General features: G+C 48.9%; 1 protein-coding gene across 1 annotated transcript in view; it reads right to left on the bottom strand.

Annotated features, from left to right (window-relative positions):
* MTR (5-methyltetrahydrofolate-homocysteine methyltransferase) overlaps positions 1–25,321 on the bottom strand; it is a 1,960,411-nt gene that overhangs the window by 1,009,853 nt on the left and 925,237 nt on the right. The window contains exon 18 of the mRNA XM_069607970.1: positions 690–830. Within this exon, the coding sequence (XP_069464071.1) occupies positions 690–830 (141 nt within the window). The remainder of the gene's footprint in view (positions 1–689; positions 831–25,321) is intronic.

The raw sequence follows: 25,321 nt of genomic DNA, 5'->3' as shown, positions 1-25,321 counted from the left end.
GCCCAAAAATATCGAGATACGACTTTGTCCACATCACCCAGCTCTAGTGTTCTACATTATTCCTTTTAATCCAATGGCTCTGCAAACTAGGTATAATTTTCACCAGTGCAATTATTTCTATGTTACATTCCCACTACCATCATCAGTGTACCCGCACTAAATCCAATTTGTTAGAGACAAAACAATACTTGTTCATTTGTATTTTTGGAACCTTGGCTAGTCGGCTCGTCAGTTAAAATTGCCTTGACAAGTACTACATCCCAATTTGTAGAATAACTGTAAAACAATACCAAACCTATCACCTACAAGAGCCGAGAGGTTGAATGCAAACCCAAATTGAATTTTGACTCAATAACTTCAACCTGTATGCCACAAAGCATAATTGTGATACTCTTCTATGACAATTCCAAGCAGCTGGTTTTTCAATGTTTACCTTAACAGAAACATGGATGCAAATAAAAAAAGGTCATAATTCGCTATTAGTTTAAAAACATGTGCTATGCAAAAACCTTAGTTCTCTCAAACCTTTTTCATTCCATTGTACTGAAACATACTTAACAAAAACAATCCATAGGCCGTACAAAATAATTCCTTGCATAAATAAGATTATACAAAAATAAAAATATCCTCATACTGCATAGCAACATTCAACCTTAGCATATAGTCTTTAGCATACTTTTAAACTGTACCTGTGCATAATGTAGAAGCTTTTCTGTTGCATCTGGATCTTTGTTCCAGATTAGGTTCTCACAAAGCTGTAGAAGCTCTTTCTCAATATCATCATAGACAGGAAGGTTGCCAGCATTCACAATTCCCATGTCCATACCAATCTACGCACAGAAAGAGCGATATTGAACAGGTCATGTTTGATTCACAATACTGAGGAGAGCACACCCAACCAAACAGATATCCAGTCTCTAATCTATATTGAAATAAGGTACAAAATCATGTTCCTACAAGCCATTCTTTACCTTGTGTTAACATTAAGAAATTGAATTAGCCCATATTTCGTTATTGCTAACTTTTGGTAACTACAGTCTTGATATTCCTGGCTCTCTTTTCCAGTGTTTCACCTAACATGCCCATTACGGGTCTTCAGTAATATTATTACATCAACAGATTCACAATTCTTACCAATAGGCAATGAGCCTTTCAACAGAAACATGAGAAAACCAGGGATGGGTCTAAACCCTATTAAAAATACTAATTCAGTTCCAAGATTACCATAAGCACCTGGTAGACGTGCCGACAGTCGCTCCTTGAGACTGCAGATCTTTCTTGGAGCTCCCATCACCCCAAAGCCACAGAAAGGAGCAGCAGGAACACATAGCAGAGGCATCGCTCCTGCAGAGGCGCTCTGAGCGTGCAAGGGCTATTGGCCACCTGCCACCGAAAAGGCACAAACCCATGGGCAGCTAGGGTCAAAACAGACAGGAGAGTCTGGCGCACCTGAGGCTTGTGGCATGCTTGGCGGCAGTCCAGGAACCCAGCGTGACCACCGACCCCGAGCTGGCCTTTAATCTTGGGTCTGCCAGCAGGAGAGGAAGTACCATCCGAACTGCTTGGAGCGGCGGGGCGCCTGTAGTGAGGGAGCGACCTGTGAGTCCGACGGTTTCTTGCCAGCGTGGAGCTTCTTGCACTGCCCCACGCGGTGAACCCGGGCCCAGATGTGCAGCGGGCGCCTATCAGTCAGGCCAAGGAGAGGAGGCCAAGGTCTGGAGCACAGCCCGGCCTCTGGAGACACGAGGAGAGCGGGTGGGGTTGCCCCACCCGCAGGAGTGTATCACCCCTGAGAGGCGCTGGAACCTGGGCAGCAGCAGTGAAGCAGTTGAAGGCCCCCAGCCCCTCTGGAAGATGCCACACCAGAGAGTGCATCTTAGGGCCTAAAGCACTAAAGCAGACAGAAGTGGAGGTCAGGAGGGGCTGGGAGACCAAAGGGACACCAGCCCAAATAGTGCCTATCCTAGTAGCCAATACATGTTAAGAAAGCCTCGAGGGAAGTGGGGAGGCCCCACCCAAAAGACAACTACCCGCTGGCGCAGGCCTGGAGGTTCATGCACAGGGAAGGAAGCAAGGCCTAGTGTCAAAAAGAGAGGGGTCCCATGAACTTGAAACCCACCCCCCAGGTCTATCAGTGATGGGAGCCCTGTGAGAAACCTGAAGGAGTCTCCCTGACTAGACCCCGGGGAGCTGTCATCCAGGTGGCCAGGACACAGCCATCGCTATTGGATCCAGTTCCTGGGGGTGGGCCAGTGTGGGAGGATCACCTGGATGAGGGGTCCTCGGGGGAGTGGAGGTGGGACAATGACGGGTGAGCTGCAGTATCCCCCTTCTTATAAAACCTTTTCCACATCCTACCACATAGGATACTCAGACAATCTACCCTCCTGATCCCCTTTACGACACAAACACTTTTACACCACGAAAGACAACTAACACTAAAGCAATTTACCTGGCATGTCCCAACACAAGGGTCAGGCAAAGTCAGGCAATTGACCAGAACCACACACACCGACAGCCCTTTCTCTTCCCCACAGGGATAAATGTTGAAGCAGGAGAGCACACTATGAGCAAGGCAAAACGCACAACAAGACAGCTATCCCAGGGCGGCAGTTCAAGAGGAGGAGAAAAGTGGCAAGAACTGAAGGGGCAACAAGGAGATAAGCGACCTTGCCCTTTTTTGATCCAGACCCATGAAGCCTCCGTGAAAGGAATCTAAAGACATCAAACAATAGCCAATGTGTGTTGCAGCAGATGTCAACAGTACACAAAGCCCTCCTACACGGATAATCAGGGTAGGGAGACACGCTTGCTACCGTGGTAGCGTCCTTCACTCCAGAGATGAGAAAAGCCAAGCGGTTCATAACAGCCGGTGAGTTGAAGGGAGGACCGATAAGAAACCGAACTGTGTTGAACGAAAGTTGTGAATGGCAACTTCAGGGGAAACCAGCTGCAGAGGGGTCGAGCACCAGGAAGGTGCTCACTCACTAGACTCCAGTTGATTCCCCATATTGTTGAAACTACCGATATCAGAAGGCCCTCGGAGAGCCGCAAGGAAAAGGTCAAAATGGTCATACAGGAGTCTAGCAAAACCCCCTGTACAGTCTAAAGTCTTGACGAATCCGGCTTCGTGAGAAAGGAGAAGGAACTGTATGTTTGGCAAGAGTGAACCCGATGGAGGGATGCAGACAGAACTGGGCGAAGCATGATGCCCCAATGAAAATTGTGTTGACAAGAGTGAACCCGACAGAGGGATGTCCACAGTGGATTGTTTAAAAATACATTAAGACTGGTGACCGAAAATGGACAAATCTTGTGAATCACCCACCGTACATACAGAAACAAAATTTTTGTTTTGTTATTTTGAACCCATGAGATCCTGTGACTTTTTTTTGTAGAAAAGAGACTTAACCACCGAAGATCCCGATACTTGAGAACTGAAATGTAGTCTTGTGCTGGGAAAGCTCGAGTGTGTTACGCTCAGGAGTCCCGCCTTGTCCCGGGCTCAAAACATGGGGATGGGAGACCCCTGGCGGCTATAACATCCTGACTAATTTGTGAACACTTCTTTGTTTCTTGTGCCACACTCTTTTTGTATTTAGTTGTAAGGATTGGCAATCGTTTTTTTAGTATAGGTCTTTTTATTTGACACAAGACACCACTAGAACTCTGCCTTATTTGATGATCGTAGCTTGGTCCCATCTTAGATTTAGGTTTAGATTAGGCATTTTTCCAACCTACTTATACAGTTCAATAAACACCCTTTAACTGTGATCACTTGTGTGTCTTTATTGTTTCTACCCAGAGTTCCTTACAGCCCTCAGAGGTCCCCAGAATAGAGGGGGAGGGGGTTGCCCCTCCCAGATTGTTTCCCCGGTCCATGCAAGGGCCCCCAAGGGATAAATAGTAGTCCCACTGAGCTGAGACAGAGAGAGCAAACAGTGGTGGTCCAGCCAGTACACCCTGAAAAGTCACTGCACCTCCCTGGTGGAACTTGGCTGGGAAGAGCACAGAAACCCACCTATAAGAAGGGTGAAGGGGCCTTGCGGGTCACAGTGGAGCTAGGCAACTCTAGCCCTTGAGACAGGTTCTCACTACAGGCGCTGGGGGGCTGAATGAAGTCAACTGATATAGAAGGCCGGGGGGGGGGGGGTCTTGTCGGGCACCTTTCCCACCAAGTGGGGTCCCGGTGAGACAAGAGTGCGCAGCAACGTGGGGGCGAACATGGTCGAGATAGGGGGACCCGCGGCTGCAGTGATGGAGCCCCTCTTGCAGCGGGCCTTGCATAATGACTTATTGGCTATTGGGCCTGCAGGCGTCCTTGACCAAGGCTTTCCAGGAGCAGTTTCAACTGATGAGATCGGACCTCAACACAGCAGTGCCGGAGATGATGCAAGAGGTTGGTCACTTGGGGTAAAATGACAGACCTCCTCGAAAGGGGACTCCAGGAAGTGGAAACAGACACTAAGGAATATAGTGAGGCCATTGAACCACTCAACATGGCCACTCAAAACCTTTAAATGGAAATGGAGGACTTGGAGAACGGATCACAAAGGATAAACATTCGTATACAAAATCTATCCGAGGCACTATCGGAGAAGGAGCTCAAAGGGTAGGCCCAGAAAACCTTTGTGGACATCCTGGGTAACAAGGAAGCCAAGGAAGTGGGCTTAGACCATATTCACAGAACGGGTAGAGTGAGAAGAGGTCCCAACACCAGACCTAGATAATTTCTAGTGGCCTTTGCACATTATTCTCATAAAGAGGCTCTTCTCTGAGCAGCAAGTGAAAAGTAACTGCTGTATTCTCAGAAAGAGGTGGTTCTCCGAGCAGCAAGAGCAAAGGAACCGTTGTCGTACCAAAGAACTCTGATTAAATTCTACCAAGACCTGGTAGGGAGTACCCTGCTCAGAGAAGGCTGATGGGCCCAGCGGTTTGAGAGCAGGCCCGGAGAGGCATCCGCTACCAATGGAGCTTCCCTTTAGGACTAGTGATCGACTGGGAGGGAGCGCAAGAACGTATAACTTCCACCAAGGAGGGTGCCCCTCTGCTCCAACTTGACACAACTCGAGAGGTGCAGGAGGAACGACATCTACCGTCATAGGGCCATATGAGAGCAAGGCCTTGGGAATGGACAAAGGCGGGTAACAGCGCAGATCAAGAGCCCCCTTGCAGGGTCCCAAGCCCAAGAGAGGTGGGCGTCCCACTGAATAATAACTGCTACAAGGACTGATATGAGTTTTTTGTTTTACACTACAGGGATGGTGGGAGCTGTGGAGAATCCTGTGGATCAGTTAGGGAGAATTCTCTTATAAAGCTAATTTCACAACCCTAGTGAGTTCCCCCAGCAGCATTGCTGGATTTTTGGGGTTTGTTTTTTTCTCCTGCTAAGAGTGAGACTCTTTTACTCCCACTCTTAGGCATGATTTGAGGTAGGTCTCTGACTATGTGTGTAATTTTGGGCTACGGGGTCTTTTACTCCATAGGGCATCATCTGTTTTTTTGTGTATGTGTTAACAGCACCCTCAGTGCAGTAAAACAGGGGTGTCATAGTGACCCCCAAACAGACTCCATACCCTGGGACTGACTACTGTCTCCCAGGGCATGTAAAGTCACCATTGACTTTACTAGTCTTAAATTGTCAACAGAACCAGTACAAACCATCATTTTGTGGAAGTACTGGAAGGAGTTAATTATATTGCCCCTGGGTCTGTTTTCAAGGGGGCACTGTCCAGTCCCCCCCTTGTCGAGTTTCTGGCTGGTGGCAGCGGTTACCACGTGAAATATTCCACCGGAATATTCTCTATGGGATTTTCCCATTGATTTTAAACGCACCACTTTTGGGTGCAATGTTAAAGATACCGCCGGTTTATTTATTTAATATTAAATTCACGGTTGGGTCTTTTTGCCAGAACTCTTTTCTAAAATGGCATTTGTGTCCGTCTCTGTAACTCTGACCAAGGTCGAACCCTTTGTTCCACTTTTTGGCGGGCTTCTCCACAGAAGCCCTCCAAATGGTGCCACTCTGTCTGGGTTCCACAGGATGGGTGGGGAGGGCACTTGGCACCCTGGACTGCGTTGCCTTAGCAACTCAAGTCGCACTCTGTTCTGATTGGGCCAGTGGTGAGCCGCCCGGCTCACCACTTAGCATGTTTGAGTGACAGCTAGGCTGTTGAATGGGGGTTTTTATGCATAAAAGCAGGGCCTTTGGGACTGGAACTTCAGAAGTCGCCACAGGACCTAAGAATCCGAAGAGGGAAGAAGCTGAGCCATCTGCAACGACGACACCACCGATGGAGCCCTGCTGCAACAAACTCACCACTTTCCCAACGACACGAGAAGATCTTCTGCTGGATGAGTCTTCTTCCTCTGAGCTGGTGGGACCAACCAGTTCGCCCTTTTCACCTTCCAAAGACGTCTCTTGGTCGAATCGCCCGTGCCAAGCACCCCGGCGGTCGGATAGCAAAGCTTCACCACTTTGACCGCGAATAAAAGGAACGCACCTTTTATCGACAAACTCCACGGCTGGTTTCATCCCTGTGCAGTGTTACGACTCCAACGTTTCCTCCTCGACGAGATCCTCTCTTCCCCTGGTCGAAACGACGAACTGCAAACACTGCCAGGAACAACTGCCACCGTTGGAGCTTCCTCTCTGTTTAAGGTACTGTGTCCTGCCTGGCCTCCCTTTCTTCGGTTTGCCCAAGGTGACCCTTAAATCCTTGGCTTTCTAACTGGGTTGGCCCCAGACCTTCTATAACTTTACCTTCTTGAATCGCCCCAACCTCTTTTGAACATTCGGCAAAGACTTTTAGTGTATTTTAAATCGTGTGATCCTGGGCATATTTCGCTTTGCTCCATTTAAAGTGGGCCTGGCCTATGAACTTTGGCTCTACAGTATATACTGCCTTTCTTCTCTTTCTGAGAACTCCTAAAAACGTTGGGACCGGTTTTATTTCTATGCTGTCTTTTTCTCTCCCTTAAACTGAACTATTGGAGTGCCATCAGGTTATGCGCTCACATCTGTTTAACAAATCGTGGGGTTTCAACTCTGACTTGTCTGATAGTTATCAAGGGAGATGTGTATACTTTACCTGACTGTGTTTTAACTTGCTTTTGATTTGGAGTGCTAGTATATTGCCTAAAGTGTGTTTTAAATAAATAATTATATACTTTTTATACAAAGCTCTGGTCAGTGTTTGTTTGCTCTACTGTGTTTTTGGCCCTATTGTGTATACTCTATATACTGCCCCACTCTTCTTGAGAGAGGTCTGACTGCTCAACCACAGCTACCAGGTAAATCTGGGTGGTGCAGACTGCTACCAATTGGGTTTACTGCTTACTCCTGTAGTCTTTAATCTTTTTGCAGTGTTCCCAAAGGGAACTGCACAGGATTCTGCCCAACAGGATCCTCCACTAAAACCCTACCTAAAGTCTCCTCTAGGGTGGCTAGGAGAGGGCATACGCTCCCTGATCCCAATCCTGGGGGTGGTGTACTGAGGGAGGATCACCTGGGTGGAAACAAGGCCCAGGGTAGTGGGGAGAGTTCGCAGGGTGAGACATTGTACGGTTGCTTTGATAATTCTAAGGGCATTCCGAGAGAGGTTATAGCTTGTTGCCATTCTAATCAATTTCCACCTAATGTCAAAGCTAAGATAACCAAACCCAGGCGTAAAAGGTCTCAAACTATCATATCCCCACGTCCATTCTTTAATCCCCACTAGTGTCCACTTTCAAATCAAAGGTATACCAAAAGGGAAAATGAAAATATGGACCTTATTCCAACTATCTCTAAAAGGGTCTTACAGTTCCCCTTCTAAACATATTGAGAAACATGAAATTGTTGCTGTGGGGAAACCAAAACTCCATGAAAGAAACTACGTGTCCCAGAAGCCCTCAGCGACTGACGAAGAGGACTAAAGAGGCATTCAGGGGTAGAGAACAGGCAGTTAAGCCTAATAGCCTAACACAAGGTCAGGCGATCAAGTGTGAGGGTCTGCACCGAAAACATAATTCACCTGAGGGGCGTAAAAGGCTATTGCATGAGGGAGACACAGAGAGAAGCAGGAGCTGGAAGGTTGGCAGCAGCAGCAGAAGAAACAGAACTGGAGGGTGGCAGTTCACAAGGAAATGTGACTACGGAAGGGACCCCGAAGCAAAGAACAAGCAGATTTCACCTGCAGATGCTGAATTGGTCCTGTGCTTACAAACCTTGTGGCTGCATTGCAAGAGACTGGAGAAAGCTGGCAGTCTTTCCAGGTGCACTGAATTGTGGAGAATGCAGAGCTGAAGTCCTGTGTTTCACCAAAGGCCTGTGTGAAGAAGCAAGCCGAGGGAGGCTAGAAAGAGGAAGACTCTCCTTTAATGAGGCCCGATCCGAAACACCTGTGCTGAGGAGAGGTGTGATTCCAGAGAGTGCATGTGGTAGCAGTAGCAGAGGAAAAGAAGTTGGAAAGCCGAGGCAGCCTGCACCCGCTGTAATATTGGCGCCGGTAAATGAAGGACCGTTTTCCAAAGCAGCAGAAACTCCTTGCCGCTAACATTAACCAGCTGAAATTCATTCACAGAGAAGGTAAAGCAAATGAATTCCTTCGTAGTGGTGGGAAGTTGTATCAAACAAAGAGAAATGTATCACACGCTTATCCTGCAATAACTGAAGTGCTTGCATGTGAACAAAGTCTCTATTCCCATTGATGAGAAGTCACGTGTCTCCTATTAACAGGGGGAACGGTAGCGGTGATGATCGCATAAGCAGTAGCAGACTTTACCATTCAGTTATAAGAAAGCATCACTTCAGACACGCTGCATATGAAATATGTTTCCCGATCTTTGTTAAAGACGAATGCTGTCTTCGTAAAAGGGAACCCAAATAGCAAGTTGAAGTTTACCATCAAGAAGCAATCACATGTGCCTACATTTGAGTTTGAAGTGATCCCTAACTCTTGTAACATTCTACATTCAAGTGTTGCAGAAGTTGTTGAACTTAGAAGTAGAACAAGCTTTGCCCAAGCCAGTAGACAGACCCTTACAAAGAGGAAACCAGCCACAGTAAGAACTGAAGATCGTTGTTTTGAAGTTGTTGAAGCTAAAACTACCTCAGGGTCCTCTGATACAAGGGTGACAAAGTCATATAACACTGTGACAGTGGCATTACAACTTTGGGGCAAACCCTGGAGTTGCATATGAAGCTGCGGAAGGGTGCTGGGTGCTTGTAATAATAAATAATTACGCCTCTGTAAAGCTGACACTGTGGCAGTTAGAAGCTAAAGCAGATTCTGTGGTAACTACCAGACACGGAGGAAAGGCAAAGAGGCTGCCCTTTCTTTTAGGATTGGAAAGAAAGAAGAGTGCCTTGCCAGCCTGTAGAGGTCAAAGAGTCTTGTTCAAGTTGCCTAAAAACCTTTCCACAATATCAAGTAGTAGCAGCAGAAGATGAACTGTGGTTGTCTAGAATATTGTCAGAGCTGTCTCAAGTTGAAGTTGAACTAGAAGCAGTCTGTGAAGCAGAAAAGCCTTCTCTCACAATAACACGGAGAAAGGGCAGTGGTCACAGGGAGAGCAACTTCCTTAAAAGTAGCACCCTGACAAATTGCATACAAGACGCTGCAGAAAGTAAATTTGTTATTAAAGTGTAAGTGGCATTTTTGTTTTTGATCATCATCCAGGATTACTACTGGTGCTGTTTCTTTGTGTAACTTTGAAACGGTAGATTTTCATCAAGAGAAGAAGAAACTTACCTCTGGATTTTTGTTCGAGTGACTTTTTATTTCTTTTGAACTTTCCAAGAACTTATATGAGACGTTTATTTCCTTGGAAAAAATTGACTTTGGATATTGCAGGTGGAGCGGAATCTGCACAGAACAAGTAAAAGTCAACCAAGACCTTAATTGTTTGTTAATCTTTTATTTATGGTATTGTTGCTTTACTTTGATTTAGTGTGAAGGTTCGTTTGGTGTATGCTAGGACATTTTCCCCTAGATCTTAGAAGAGGTAGGGAATCCCTTGGTAGAGTAGGTTTAGCTATTGTTCATTTATTTTTATCTCAAAATAAAATGTTAGACCTTGAGAAACAAACTCAGTTTTGACCCTCACATGACTGACTGCTCACAGAGCCGAACGCATGGTGAAAGGCCGGAGGAGCGCAGGAGGGTATTCCATCTTGTTTTCCATGAGGGCGAGAGAGCCCGAAGGGGGGTTTAGGGAGGAGGGGAGAGTGTATGCAGAGAGCTTGGGGGCAGCAGCAAATCCCGAAGTTGGGGATCGGGCTGGGCAGAGTTGGGGGGGGGGTACGAGGGGTCAGTAACGCGAGGCAGACAGCCGCTTGTGTTTTACTCAAGATTTGAAATTTTATTAAGAATCAGATCGGCAAATAAATCCTCTCCAATCCTATTCTATCAGGGACTTCCCTACCTGGTATAAAGGATAAAGGAATAACTCCTAACATAAACAGACTGGCACTCACACTAAACAAAACATTCAAAGGAAATCAAACATAAAAGGATAAACAGTATTTAACCAGTATTTTGGATGACCTTCACCTGTCCTGGGTAAATCCCTTCCCCAGGGCTTTTCAAAGGAAAAGAAAAGTCTTGAACCTCCTAAGTAGTAAGCCAGCCTGCTTAATTTCCGCGATCGGCGTATCTGTTGCCATGGACACTCCATGTCTGCCTGCTTGCTATGTGAATTCGAGCAGCCACATGATACTACTCTCTGGTTGTAGGGCCTCTCAAAGGCACAATGAGGACATTAACAAGCACAACTTATGTCTCTTCTTCCCTTCCCCTTTTTCAAACAGGTACAGCCCGCCAACTACCAAGCAGTTTCGCATGGTGCAAACTAGACCACCACAGGCCCTGAAGAAAGTGTTTGCTCTAACACACACCGCTGAAACCGGCCAGCCAATGTTTTTTCGGGGGTTTTCCATTAAAGGATCCCTACAAGTGTTTATGTATTTGTTTTAATTGAATCAGAGTTCCAAAAGCAGGGAAATTAAAGTAATTAAGCTTCCTGCTAGAACTTTAGCACTCTGGGGCACAGCGCAAAGAGTCCACGTGTATGTCAACTACAGACCTGTGCAATGCCGGGGGTATGGCTAGTTTGGCATAATTATGAAGATGCTTCTTTTTGAGTTGTTGCTTTCCTCTTGACAACCACCCTTCTACTACAGTGGGAACAGTCTCCTTTGTTCCACAGTATACTTCTACTTCAACCAACTTCAATGTGACATCCACCGAGAGTGTATACACCACCATAGTTCAGGTACTTGTGCTTCCTCTTATACAATTGTACTTCAGAATTATTAGGCATGTAAAGACAAGACTCCTCAATCTCTACAGGTAGACAAGGCATTCTTCTTTTCTGTACTCCAAGAAAGGGGCTGCCTCTTGCCTCTTCTGTTTGCCTTACTGCCCCCAGTATAACCTGTCACTGCTCCAAGACTGACTTTTCTCTCATCTTCAACAGTCTTAAACATTACATATCTTCTTCTGCATGACTCGTTAAACAAGCACCCAGCTCCCCTCCCCAGCCTTGTGCACCCCTTCTTGGTTGCAGTAACTACCCTGAAGCTGTATTGCAACTCTTCCAGAGTCAGGTAATAATGCCACACTTGAGTAAGAGGACACTGGACCTTTAACATCCTCGTAAAATCAGATGGATAGTTCTTAATAAGACGGGTTTCACTATGGAAAGCATTTTCCTCTGGGCTTGGTTAATGCTTGTACTTCTAGTTAATACAACAACTTATGAACTTAAAGAATAAATGTTCCCAATACCACAAGGTCCAGTCTTCAAAGGAAGGAAAAACAGTTTTAAGTACACGCGACCACTCTTTCAAGTAGATTTGCAAGTTAAAAGAGATACCAGTGATTAAATTCCTGCTCAATATCACAGAGACGGTTACAGACTCCATTAAGGAAGTACAATTGGCCACACACGACCTTCCTTTGATGCTGCATTTCTTGTAACACTTGTGGAAGTCAATGCAATGGTTTATAACATGCGTTCCCATTTAATGAGACACTCCGGCAACAGCAATTTATTCGGCAATGAAAATAATAGGTTTTTCTTCTTACACAAGCACTATTGCTCTCACTAAGAGTGAGTGTGATACATTTCCATTATTAAAAGGAGTTTCCACAACGACGAACAGTTTATACTTGCTTTAGAACCTACTTACTTCAGAGCTGGTAACAGTAACCGGCAACGCAAAGTGAACCTGAACGCCGAGCTTCCCTCACCGACTCCATGAACACTGCGGTTGCGGGCTGCTTCACTTCCCCAACTTTTTCAACTGGTACTACTTCTGGCACTCTTGGGACTGACACCCTTCTGCAGCACGGGTGTCTCCGGTCCAGCCATGCTAAATGGAAGTCCCTTCACTCCTCAGTCCCTCGGCTTGTCTTCTGATACGAGGGTCAGGGTTCAGCACGGTCGTGGCTCTGCAAACACAGCTACTTGGTGCATATGGGAAATGCTCCACTCAGTAATTCGTTCTTGGTGCAGCTACAGCAATGCAGGGTTTGAGACCACAGTACCCCCTCATAACTTGCAGGTGAAATCTGCTGTCCCCACACTCTGCATCCTTTCTGTGATCCCACTTCCTTCTGAATTGCCAGCCTTATGCTCTTCTACTACAGATTCTACTGCCAGCCTTTCAACTCCTGCTCCAGCTACTACTTCCTCCTCCTCCTCCTCTACTCTCCTGCTGCAGCCTTTTATGCCTCACAGGTTTGGCAATAGGCTTCAGGTGTGAGCCATTGGTTTCAATTACCTGACCTGTGCGAAGGCGGTTAGGCTCAATTGCCGGACTACTACATCTGCATGCCTCTTCAGCCCTCTTGTTCGTCTCAGTCCCTCTAGGAATCTGGGACATGTTATCTTGATCAAAGTCAGGTTTTTCTACTTCTTTAGTCTGGCAAAAAGGCAGTATTATGGGGAAAGTTAAAAAGGTGTTCATGCCAGTCTTCCTGGTCTTTCTCCCCCCCACCTCCATATGACCCCCAGGGTCAGGATCAGAACGCACCTGCATTTACCTGGGCACATGAGGAGGGTCCCAGACAAGGTTTCTGGGAAGAATCCCATCAGATTCTTCAAAGGGGGAAGGGGGAAGCAGGGGAGGTTGGGATCTGGGGGAGGGGAGACTCGGGGAATGGGGGGATCCACGGCGAGATTGGGTAGCAGGGAAAGGGTGAGTGTGTGTGTGTGTGTAGGGGGTGGGAGTAGTCTTGAGCAAGGCTCTAAGCGGGTGTAGTGTCCCTGGTCACTTTCAAGTGGGCTACACATAATGATAAGGGGCTAAACTCTTAAGAGGAAAAAGCTGGAGCAATTCACTAGGAAATCAGGCCCAGACATCCTGCTATCCAGGAGACCCTCTCCTTCGGAGGGATCGGGTGTGACTTCGTCTGAGGCTTCTCCCGGATCTTTCAGGCGTCGGGGCCCAACAAGACATGTGGGTTGGCCCTAGCACTCCGTGACTGAGTGGACCTTAGGATTGAAGACTCCAAGGTGGACAACGGTGGTAGGTACATCATGACAGGGGAGTAGATAATGGCCTCAATCTATGGCCCCAACGCAGGCCAAGAGGCATTTGAGAGACTTACTGCTCACACTTGAGGGGTTAGCGAAAAAGTCATATCATACTGATGGGAGACTTCAACTTGGACTGGTCAAGGGAACTGGCCTCTAGGTCCCTGCGGAAAGGATTTGAAGTTTTGGGCCTCCGGGACACTTGGAGAGGAATACAAGGGGATGAGGAGGGGTTCACCTTTTTTCTTAAATGTGGCTGTGGATGGGTCTCCCGGGATCAGCTACAGGGGGGAATTATTGGACAAAATCAATCAACCTTTACTGGGGCCCGAAGCTAGTACAGGGGCGGGTGCAGGAAATATCAGAAGAGGAGGTAGGAGAGGTTATAAAAGCCTTGCCCCTTAACAAATCACCTGGGACGGATGGCTTTACCACAACATTTAACAAAACCTTTGCGGGGATCCTAGTCCATCATCTGACAGGACTTTTTAACCACTTCTGTGGCACTGGCAGTATCTCAGCATCAATGAATGACCACAAGTCCAAGGACCCCACCAAATGTGGCTTTTACAACCAATAGTCGTAATTAATGTGGATGCCAAAATGTACAGTAAAATTCTCACCAGCAGGATGGAAGGCTTTCTCCCATCCCCAATGAATCTGGACCGGTCAGGGTTTGTACAAGAGCGCCAAACATTTGCTAACATCAAACAAATCGCACACCTGGTTGAAAAAGTACACAAAACCTCAACTCCTGAGGTCCTCTTATCCCCTTGGCGCTGAGAAAGCATTTGACCAAGTGGAGTGGTCCTTCATGTTCAAAGTAATGGACAGATTGGGGTTAGACAGTAACTACAACACCCGAACAGCGCAGCTCCTTATAAACGGCTCACTGTCCAGGCCTTTCAAACTTAGTAGAGGTACCAAACAAGGATACCCCCCTTGCCCCTCTCCTATCCGCAATCTATCTAGAACCACTTCTACAAGCCGAACATACAGTGGCAGCAGGGGGGCGTGGCTAACCGCCATGTGAGTAAGACGTGCTTCTGGTGCACTCCGCCTGATGTGCCCATCATAAGCTGCTTTGACTAGGCTTTAACGTCGCCCTAATCCTTCAGATTCCTAGCACCGGCTCCGGACGCTACCTGGATGCCCCTTGACCCTTCTTTGCGGTCTCGGAGGTGCCTGCTGACCCCGTAACGCTGCCTGCCGCTGCCCGCTGTGTAACATCAAGCGGGAACAAGATGGCGGCTTGGGCGCGTTGACCGCCTCGTCGAGGCGACTGAACACTGCGGCGGCCCTTGCCTGACAGACTTCACCAGAGGAAGCCGCATCGGCACTGGAGGGCCGAGTCGAATCGCCTGCCCGGGAGCCGGTGTGGGGGCTCCCTGGAGCAGGCTTTGGTGCATTGTATGCGCTGCCGGACGACGGAGAGGAGGTGGCGCTGCACCCCTAGACCGCTTTGTGGAGCTGACTGAGCGCTCCTGGCACTGGGGATCAGCGGGGGGAGCGGCGGCCCCGCTTGCAGATACCGGACCAGATGCAGCGAAGCCCGGCGCGGATCGGCGCCGGAGAGGTGAGCGGGAGGAGGGGGAGCCAACTAGACGCCCGCAGTCTCCGCAGGGCGCAAGCGGCCCATAATTGTAATTAAGTGCTCCCCTCCCCCCCCGGGCGCCAAAGAGAGCTTTCATTGTGAGCCTACGAACCCCGGGTGAAACCCGCGCGACGCATGTCTGCAGTGGGGAGCGCTTGGACTGGATTGTGCTGCGAGCCCCGTCTCCCTGGGCCTCCTTTTGTCATCCAGGCGAGCGAAGAGACGCAGAGGACAACTCGGCTGATACGCGAGGAGAGCCAGGGGGCCTGCTGCTCCCCCGCACCCTCCCCTCTTTTTTTCTGCTCTTTTGTTGTTTTTTCTCTCTCACTGCCCAATCAAGCAACTGATCTGTCGGCTATTGCCCCCTTAGTGCCATACACCAGTGACCCGAGGGACAGACTCCCTTGATTGTCCTTCCTGGCTGCATTGGAAGCCCCCGGCACTAAACTACTGTGCGCACGCAGCTGCGGGCATACGGCCCGGTCTGTGGGACTCTCCGGCACACCAAGGCACCCGCACCTGGCAAGACAACACACACGAAAGGGGGGGGCACCAGTGCACTTCCCAGGCAGGACAGACCACGGATAGCGCAAGGTCAGCTGTCCCAAACCAACCCACCCCGCGGCTGGACGCCTGAGCGAGCGATGGACTATGAGGCACCTGGGGCCTAGGTGCCACACCTCTGCGGGCCCCCACGGCCTTCCGCTGGGTCCCACTTGCCAACCTTGCACGGCACTAGAGCTGCCACAACCGAGATGACAGCAGCTGTTGCGCTACACGGCGCCAACTCGCTCGCTTACAACTCCTGGGCCACGCTGCTGACCCCCTGAGTGGGGAAGGCGCCCGCACCTGGCAAGATGTCAGTAAAGAATGCACCGTCCAAGCAGCGCCAGACCACCATTGACACCTTCACGGCGGGTGGCCCCGCGAACTGAGTACATCACCACGGAAGCCACACATTCTAACCCTACTGAAGCGAATACGGAACCCAGCAACACCCAGATCATTGAAGCTATTAAGCTCTTCCAGGCCACAATGGAAAATAAAATAGATGCCGTTGCCACCGACCTGGGCCTCCTCCGTCAAGATGTCCGCTCCCTGGCCTGCAGAACTGAAACATTGGAAACCCAGGTTAGAGAAAATACAGAAGCCAAAACCCAACTCCTACATGATGTCGACGAACTTCAGCAAAGAGTTAAAAATCTAGAGGATCGTGCTGAGGAGGCAGAAGGGCGGGCTCGCCGCAACAACTTTAGTCTCCTGGGATTACCGGAGGGTACTGAAGGCCCGGATCCCACAAACTACTTCGAGAACCTCCTGCTACAGGAAATAGGCGCGGAAAAGCTCTCTCAAGGCTTTACCATCGAAAGAGCCCACAGATCCCTTGCAAAAAGACCGCCACCGGGCGCTCCGCCCAGGCCTATGATAGCAAAGGTACTCAACTATAGAAATCGAGAGGTCATCTTGGCTTTCTCGCGATCAGGGGGTCAGATCCGAAGGAACTCCGCAAACACTGCCATCTACCCAGACTATACCTTCCAGGTCCAAATGAAGAGAGCGCAATTCATATATACAAAGGCCAGACTGAAAGCAGCGGGTTTGCGATACATCTTGCTATACCCTTCTAGATTGAAAGTCATACACAACAACAAAGCCCACCTGTTCGACACACCGGCCCAAGCACGTGATTGGATGGATGGACAGCAACTTCCAGACATCGAAGACAAGACAAGGAGACCGCGCTAACACCACATCTACCAAGCTCAAGAAAATCCTACCACCCACAATAGCCCAATTGTAGAATGATGAAGCCTAGCACAGCTAGAATGATCCTCTCCAAGGAGGCACCGGACACAATCGTCTCTCCACCCCCTAGTTGTTCCTTTAGGGTACTCTTACCCACCCGTAGGGCACCCGAAGACCAATGAATGGTCCAACGGAACAGAAACGGGACAGTCATAACGGGGGAAACCCTGCTGGACCTGTTCAAAGTTTTGGGAGTTTACAGTTATTGGGGGGTGGGAAATGGGTTGTTGGTATTAAAGTTGGGACATTGAAACGGGAAACTCCAAGACCGCAGAGGAATTTCACATACAGCGAGCCCGTTGCTATACCTCAAAGGCCGAGAGCCGGCGCCAGATCGCCTCAGGGAAGTTTAATGTTCAAGGGGGGCGGGAACCTGGGAATTTGCGCCCACAGTTGGGTTTGTTATAAACCCCGAGTCCTGTTGGCCCCACAGGGCCGTCCACGCATCACCCATGGCTGATGCAGTGAAGATCATTACTTGGAACGTCAGAGGCCTGAACAGCTTCGTCAAACGACGACGTTTCCAATCCTACTTGCGGAGATGCAAGGTCGGAATTGCCATGCTTCAAGAGACTCACCTAACTGCCAAAAAGCTTGATGCCCTGGCCATAGCCTGGCGTGGCACCCTAGTGGGTTCCGCTTACTCCTCCTATGCCAGAGGGGTTCTGATCTGGATTGTCCCTACGGTCCCCTTCAGGCTTACTAGTACTAAATCAGACAATGCGGGGAGGATGGTTGCGGTTTGTGGCTCTATCGAAGGCAAAGATGTATGCCTGGTCAGTACTTACGCACCCAACCACGACGCGACTGTCTTCTTCCACTCCCTCTATACACGGCTCACCCCATATATGGACAGAATTATGATAGGGGGAGGCGACCATAACTGTACCCTAGACCCCTTACTAGATAGATCCGACAATAAACACGATCGCCCCTAGCCCCTAGCCAAAATACTTTCCAAATTAGTCCAACAATTGCAACTCAGTGATATTTGGAGGGACCAGTACCTTGAGCAACGTGAGTTTTCCTTCTATTCCCCACCACATGCCGTGCATACCAGGCTAGACTATGTTTTTCTTAGCCAAGCTCAACAGTCCGCATTTGTTGATGCGCACTATTTGCTGAGTGTACTATCCGACCACTCTCCCCTGTTGGTCACCTGGGAGGTGTTCCCGCCAAAACCCCCCATTCCCACGTAGAAATTGAGAGCCGAAGCTCTACTTGATACAGCGTTCAGGGAACACATAAGGGATAGTACTGAAGAATATTGGCAGAACAATCTACATAGCGTTAAATACACGAGTACCACCTGGGAGGCATACAAGGTAGTCATGAGGGGCGAGATGATCGCAGCAGTTGGGGGTGCCCAGAGATCCATCACAACCCTGTTAGAGCGGGCCGAGAGAGACCTGGGTGCCCTTGAGGGCAGGGCTGACTCATCCCCTGATCATTTACTAAGAATCACCGAACTTAGACAGACCTGCCTAACGCACTGGGAAGCCCTAGGTAAACTAAGTTACGCCAAACACACGGAAAGAATCCACGCCTGGGGGACAAACCCGGGAAACTCTTGGCCTGGCTCTATAAAAGGGAAACCCCCAGGCCACCCATTTGCCACATACTCACACCTGACGGCACTGCCGTGCATACCCAACAGGAAATTAATTCGGTCTTCTCTAACTTCTATCGCAACTTGTACTCGGAGACCCCCCCTCTCTGACACAGGGATCGAAGACACCCTTGACGTCATCAACTTGCCCAAATTAGACACACAAATGGCTGAGACCCTTGAAGAGCCTGTCACTCCCGATGAGGTCAGGGTGGTAATTAGATCGCTACCAGCTGGGAAAGCCCCGGGCTCGTATGGCCTCCCCGGGGAGTTCTATAAGACCTACGAGGAAATGCTCGCCCCTATATTTGCCCAGGTCTATAATGAGGCCTTTGAGCGTGGCGTCCTCCCGGACTCCCTGAGCGAGGCTGTGATAATACCCCTACTCAAACCAGGGAAGGACGGGGCAGATTGCGGCTCATACAGGCCCCTCTCCATGCTAAACGTAGACTGTAAGATCCTCACAGCATTGCTCGCTAACGGACTACGCAGAGTGATCCCACTGTTGATTCATCAAGACCAAACTGGATATGTCCCCGGACGATCCATCACTGGGAACTTGCGAAGGTTACATCATGTTATTTTTAGTACCGAGGGAAGGCCTCAGAAACTTGCAGTGGCGTCCCTGGACGCCACCAAAGCTTTTGATTCCGTGAAGTGGGAATGGCTATATGCTACCATGACAAAGATGGGAATAGGACCTATATTTCTGAAATGGACCCAGCTGGTCTATACCAACCCCACTGCAAGGGTACGCATCAACAGAATCTATTCCGCAAAGTGGTCCCTACACCGGGGCACCCGGCAGGGCTGCCCTCTGTCCCCCATGTTGTACATTATTGCCGCGGAGCCTGTAGCAGCCTACCTGAGACAGGAATATGGAGATGGGGGCATTCAAATAAATGGAACGACTCACCTCGTCTCTATGTATGCTGATGACACTCTCTTGTACTTAAAAGACCCCGAACACATCCTGCCCTACATCCTTGAAACCCTGGACTGCTTTCATAAGCACACCGGGATTCAGATTAATAAGAGTAAATCTTGCCTCTACCCCCTAGCTGCACTACACAGTGAAGAATATGGTTCTCTCCCCCCTCTGGACCTCGAATGGCAGCCGACATCTTTCAAATATTTGGGGATAACTATACATCGAAACCACGGCACAGAACTTATCCTTAACACCGTTAAAGCCAAGGACACCCTCTTAAAATCCATGGAATTTTGGGGGCGGCTCCCACTTTCAATGGCCGGGAGGGCGGGCCGCCTTAAGATGGTCGCCCTACCCTGCCTATTGCATAACTTCACTAACGTTCCCTTCAACATCCCCCCCTCGTTTTTTTAAGGACCTCAACAAACTCTGTAGGGGCTTCCTTTGGCAGGGAGGCAGGCACAGGGTGGCATTGGAAACCCTCCAGAGACCATACGAGAGGGGCGGGCTGAAGATCCCCAATTTCGAACTCTACTTCCTTGCTAGCCAATTAAGACACATTGTGCGGTGGATGGCCGATGAATGCACAACAGAGACTCGCCTCCTCCAGCCAGCCCTCCCCCAGCTGCTTCTTAGAGACTTGCTGTGGACTAGAAAGAATCCCCTTGAACATTGCCCTTACCTTGTCCAGTTGGGGATCCGACTATGGAAAAGGGCCTGCAAGCTAGTTGGGTCCGTAGATCCGTACTCCCCACAGATCCCCATTGCAGCACTTATGACCAGTCATTCCTGGGGGCAACTCGAGACTCATACACAATGGGAGCACTTCGGGGTGGCTACAAGGGGGGACTTGATCCAAGAACAGGAGGTTTTGGCCTTCCCGGATCTCTGCATTGCCACGGGCCTCCCGGCCAGGCAATTTCTGTTGCATAGAGTGGTCATACAGGCCCTAAATAGCAGATGGCCTGTCGCTGTCGACCAGACCGTGGAAAACGAATGCATCGAAACGATACTAAACGCTGCTGAGGGGGGACACGAAACCTCACGTATCTACGAGGCCCTTCTGTGGGGCTCCACCAAATAAGACCTCAAATGCCAGAACAGATGGGAGACCGAACTAAGCCTTGTTTTTGAGGACAAAGACTGGGAGGATATAACCCACTACCACAAAAAAATCTCCCGAAACGCCCGCTTACAGCTCATTCAACTGTATATTTTGAACAGAGCGTACCTCACCCCAGAAGCCATTTCAAGATTTACCGGTGCGAGCACCCAATTATGTCCCAAATGCAGTGAACCCAAGGTTGTGGTATGGCCCACATGTTCTGGTGATGCCCTGTGATTATAGAGTTCTGGTCACAAGTGAAGGACAGAGTGGCCGGTGCTGACATTGATATTGAAGTGGAGGAACCCTCAGCATGTATCCTCGGCAGGTATAGACACAACAGGAACAATAAATCCCTGAATAAGCTTAGAGACCTTATATATATTACGGCCAAAAGGCGCATAGCCATGGGGTGGAAAAGCCCTTGGGGCCCGCCTATGCCCCTGTGGTGGGGTAATCTTGCGAAGTGGATCACAGCTGAAACCGCAGCATGGGAGACGGCGATCCAAGTGCAGAGACTTGATTCTAGCGAGGAGCTACACCGTTGGGTGGCCTTAACAACACCCCTGCTCCTTCCTGAGTCGCAGGAAGGTGAGCCAAACGGGGAAGGCGACCCAGGCCCTGGCACTGACTCATAAGAAACAGTGAACTGACCGTGGTCTTGGAGGGGAAGGGGAGGGATGGGTGGAGGGGAGTTGGGGACTTTACTTTTGATACACCTGATATATTTCCATTGATGCTTTTTTTGTTATCTCATGTTATGAAACTAATAAAATATATTTAAATTAAAAAAAAATACAGTGGCACCATTCGCGGACGACATGCTGCTCACACTATCGAATCCAGGGTCATCACTGGTAGGTGTAGGAGAATATTAGCCGATTTTGGGGAGATTTTAGGATTAAAGATTAACCTTGCCAAGTCGGAACTCCTAAACCTAACTGGGTGTGTGTGGTGTGGGGGGAGGAGAGCATTGAAGGCTACCTCGCCCTTTATCTGGAGTTCCAGGGGAATTAGTTATCTGTAAATAAACCTTTCCTCAAAGCTATCAGGATGGTATGCAGTGAACTAGCCAACTATTTTCGACTATTAAAGTGGATCTCAACAAAAGGAACGCTTTTAAAGCCTCCTGGATGGGCAGAATGGCAGCAGTGAAGATGGTCACCCTCCCTCGGCTGCTTTACCTGTTCCAGGCCCTACCAGTGAAAATCTCCCAGGAATTTTTGGGAGAATTGCAGTAATTGACAGGCAACTTCATCTGGGCAGAGACACAGGATGAGCCATCAATTACTAATGTCCCCAAAGAGGGAAGCTGGGTAGGAGCGCTGCCCAACTTCCAACTGTACTAGGAGGTTTCACAGATGAGAATAATAAGGGAATGGTTCACAGGGCACGGGAGGGACTCTGGGTGGCCATGGACCGGGCAGGGGTGAGGCACGGTCTGAGGGACGCTCTGTGGCTACCACGTCAGGATAGTCCTTGACATATGTACTTGAGCTCCATAACGAAAATGCTGGGGGACAATTACGATAGGCTTTCCAAGAAATATGGAATCCCGTCTTTCCCATCCCATTTTATGGTCATCTTAGTTCTCGCCCGGAACGGAGCTAGGGTCATTTCCCCAGTGGCAAGAGTGGGGGGTGGGCGGGTATTTCGCAGGATTCAGAATATGTTTCAGAGGCAGGCAATCAAATTGTTGGGTGCAAACAAATGAAAAGGAAAGACTGCGCTACGTTCAAGGCACTGGCTTCTGAACCAGGAGACCAAGGCATAAGCAATTCACCAGCCAGCATGCGCTGTTAGGGAGAATTCTCATTCAATTGCTAATTTCCCTTACCTAGTGAGTCCCCCAGCAGCTTTGCTGGATCTCTGGAGTTTATTTTTCCACTTGGTAAGAGTGTACCCCTTTCTTTCCACTCTTACCTGTGTTTTGCCATGTGTATTTCATCTATTTTTGTGATTGTGGACTCTGGAGTACACCACTTCAGTAGGCCCCTTCTTTTGTGTGTTACACAGCAACTTCAGTGCAGTGACCCAGGGTTGTCTTTTAGACTTCCCACCAACTCCATTTCTGAGGCTGACTACTGTCCCCCAGAAAAGGGTAAAGTTGCCATTAACTTTACTTAGTGATTTAACCACAGATCCAGTACACCACATCTTACATGGAGTACTGGAAAGGGTTAATTGTTAGCCCTTGTTATCTGTACCTCCTAGAGCATTGTTTCGCTCTTTTAACATTTAGACTTGGCTGGTGGCAGTGTTATCTACCCTAATTTTTCTACCGCGGTTATCTCATATAACCGTGGTAATATTGTAGGCTATTATATTAGCCTCGAACTTAAACCCGCTTGACCAAATGCTTTTTCTTTTGGCCCCAGTTGGGTTTATTAACCATTTCTTTTTGTTAAAGTCCTTCTTGTGTTTTACTTTGTGCGGCAAACCAGGTTTGCCTTCTTTGTTCACTGTCTTTTGGCAGGCTTCTGCCAAGAAGCCCTCCTCTAGGCGACTGGGTATCTAGGTGGGCTGAATGTGAGGGAGGGGTGTAGTCACCCCCTGCACAGGGTATCCTAGGAAACCCAAGTTGCACTTTGCCATGATTGGCTAAGGTGGTTGTCCGGGCCGGACAACCCCCATGCTGCGTGATTGACGCCAGGCTGTGTGAATGGGGGATTCGCACATAAAAGGCAGGTCTCTTGGTCTGGCAGTCAGAGTCGCCACTGAAACTACAAGGAACCGAAGAGAAGCGGAGAAGAACTCGACTGCTGCAACTATCCCGTCCCGGTGAAGCCCTGCTGCAGTCCTGAGCTATCTACCCTTCGACGACCAGAGAAGATCCAGTCCGGTGTCTTCTTCCCTTGAGCTTTGTTTGGATAACCAGCTCATCTTCTACAGCCAGAGGATCCTCTTCGTGGTCGAATTCGCTGCACACTGCTGTAGTGGTCCAGATAGCCATCTGAAGAGCCTCTCCTGTTTTTAAGGAGTGCACCTTTTATTCACTGTCGCTGCTGCCGGCTTCAGCCCCGTGTGGTGCAGACCCCTCCAGACGTCCTCCTTCGGATCGAAGCTCCAGGAACCGAGGGTCTGCAGGAAACTACCAGGAACAACTGCCGTGGCACCGGCTTCTTCCTTGAATAAGGTACTGTGTTCTGCTCAAGGAATTTGGGTGAATCCCTTTTTCTTCGTCTCCAAGGCTTGCCCTTGTCTTCCCTCCTACTTATAACTTTTGCTTCCTCTGTTGACAATATCTAAGTACTCCTGGCTCCGCCGAATCGTGAACCATCTGACTGTGTGATCCTCGACAACAGGAACCCGGTTCCACTTGACACTGGCGCCGGCCTATTGACTTTCGAATTTCTGTATAAGAGTGTTCTCTGATTCTGGCTGCCTTGGCAAAAGTATTGCCTATGATTTTTGTCCCCAACTCTCTCTGGGTATCTCAGGTGCTAAGTGTGTTTTTACCCCGGTAACATTTCTTGCCGCGGATACGGGTTTCTTTATTAAGACCGAACTGTCATTACTGTCAAAAGTTGATCGCAAGTGTATTCACGGTAACGTGTCTTGTTTCATAACACCGGTCTGCTAAAACACAGGGTACTTACCTTGAAGTAAACCGTACAAAGTGAATTGGTTAGCTGTAGTGTATTTTATGTGTGGTTTTGAATTTAATAGAAGTATTGTGTTTATAACAAATGCTTTAAAAAATAAATGTACTTATATTTTTCTACCTGAAACCTTGAGTCAGTGTTTGCTTGAGTAACAGTAATTGTGGTCCCTTTGTGTAATCTGTGCTACTGCTCATATACTCTTGAGATGAGCCTGGCTGCTCCGCTACTGCTACCACTTTAACATAGTAGTACAGGCTTGTACCAAAGGTAAAACTTGTATTGCCACCGGTAGTCTTAATTGTGTGTAGTGGTCCCTAAGGGCACTGCATGCGATTCTGCCTAACATGCGCCCTTTGAAAAGATTTTCACCACGCAAGATGGGCCACGGTGTCTTATATCGGGCCTATATAAGATACTGGATGATTTCGTCCTGTGGGCTTCCTTGTCATACATGTGGCAGTGGGAGAGGTTGCTCGGGAGGGAAATGGAGGGAGGAATGGGAAAGGTTGTGGGGACTGGTACCCAAGTTGGACAAGGCCTCACAGCTGCAGACATTCTGGTACAAACTGATATTCCGATGGCATTTCACCACAGTTCGGCTGCATAAAAATCTATCTGAGACCCTCGCAGACATGCTTAAGGGGTTGTGGAGGCATAGGCACAAGGGCCCATATTTGGTGGAGATGTCCCAAAATAGAGCCCTTTTGGAGGGAGGTACAAGATTCATAGGTCATGGCCTTTGGGTCAGGATTTGAGGGCATACCCAGAGGAAGTTGTGCTCGGGTTGGACGATGGTTTGTGAGGGGACTGGACTACAGCTCATATCTAAGCCAGATTAATGCTACACTCTCAGCAATGTTGTTGATAGCGCACCGTTGGAAGGGGGCTGAGGTGCCGTCCGTCCAAGAGTGGCTTCGTAAAGTCTGGGACTTTGTGGCCACAGAGTGGGCAACGTGTATCATGAACAATAACCTACACCGCTTTGCTGAAGATTGGAGAGAGGTGCAGGGCCTAAAGCTCCTAGAACTGTGGTAGACCGGTTGCATTTTGAGGTCTCGTTGGGGGGGTGGGAGGGGAAATGGATATGGCTATGGGTGGTGTGAGAAACCTGAGGGTATTCTCCCAGTAGAACCTCTAGAATCCTTTA

This window comes from Ambystoma mexicanum, chromosome 4q (genome assembly GCF_040938575.1).
Source record: "Ambystoma mexicanum isolate Mex_15411 chromosome 4q, UKY_AmexF1_1, whole genome shotgun sequence".
NCBI lineage: Eukaryota > Metazoa > Chordata > Amphibia > Caudata > Ambystomatidae > Ambystoma > Ambystoma mexicanum.
Note: the sequence above shows the minus strand (reverse complement) of the source record. Positions and strands in the feature narration are given on the sequence as shown.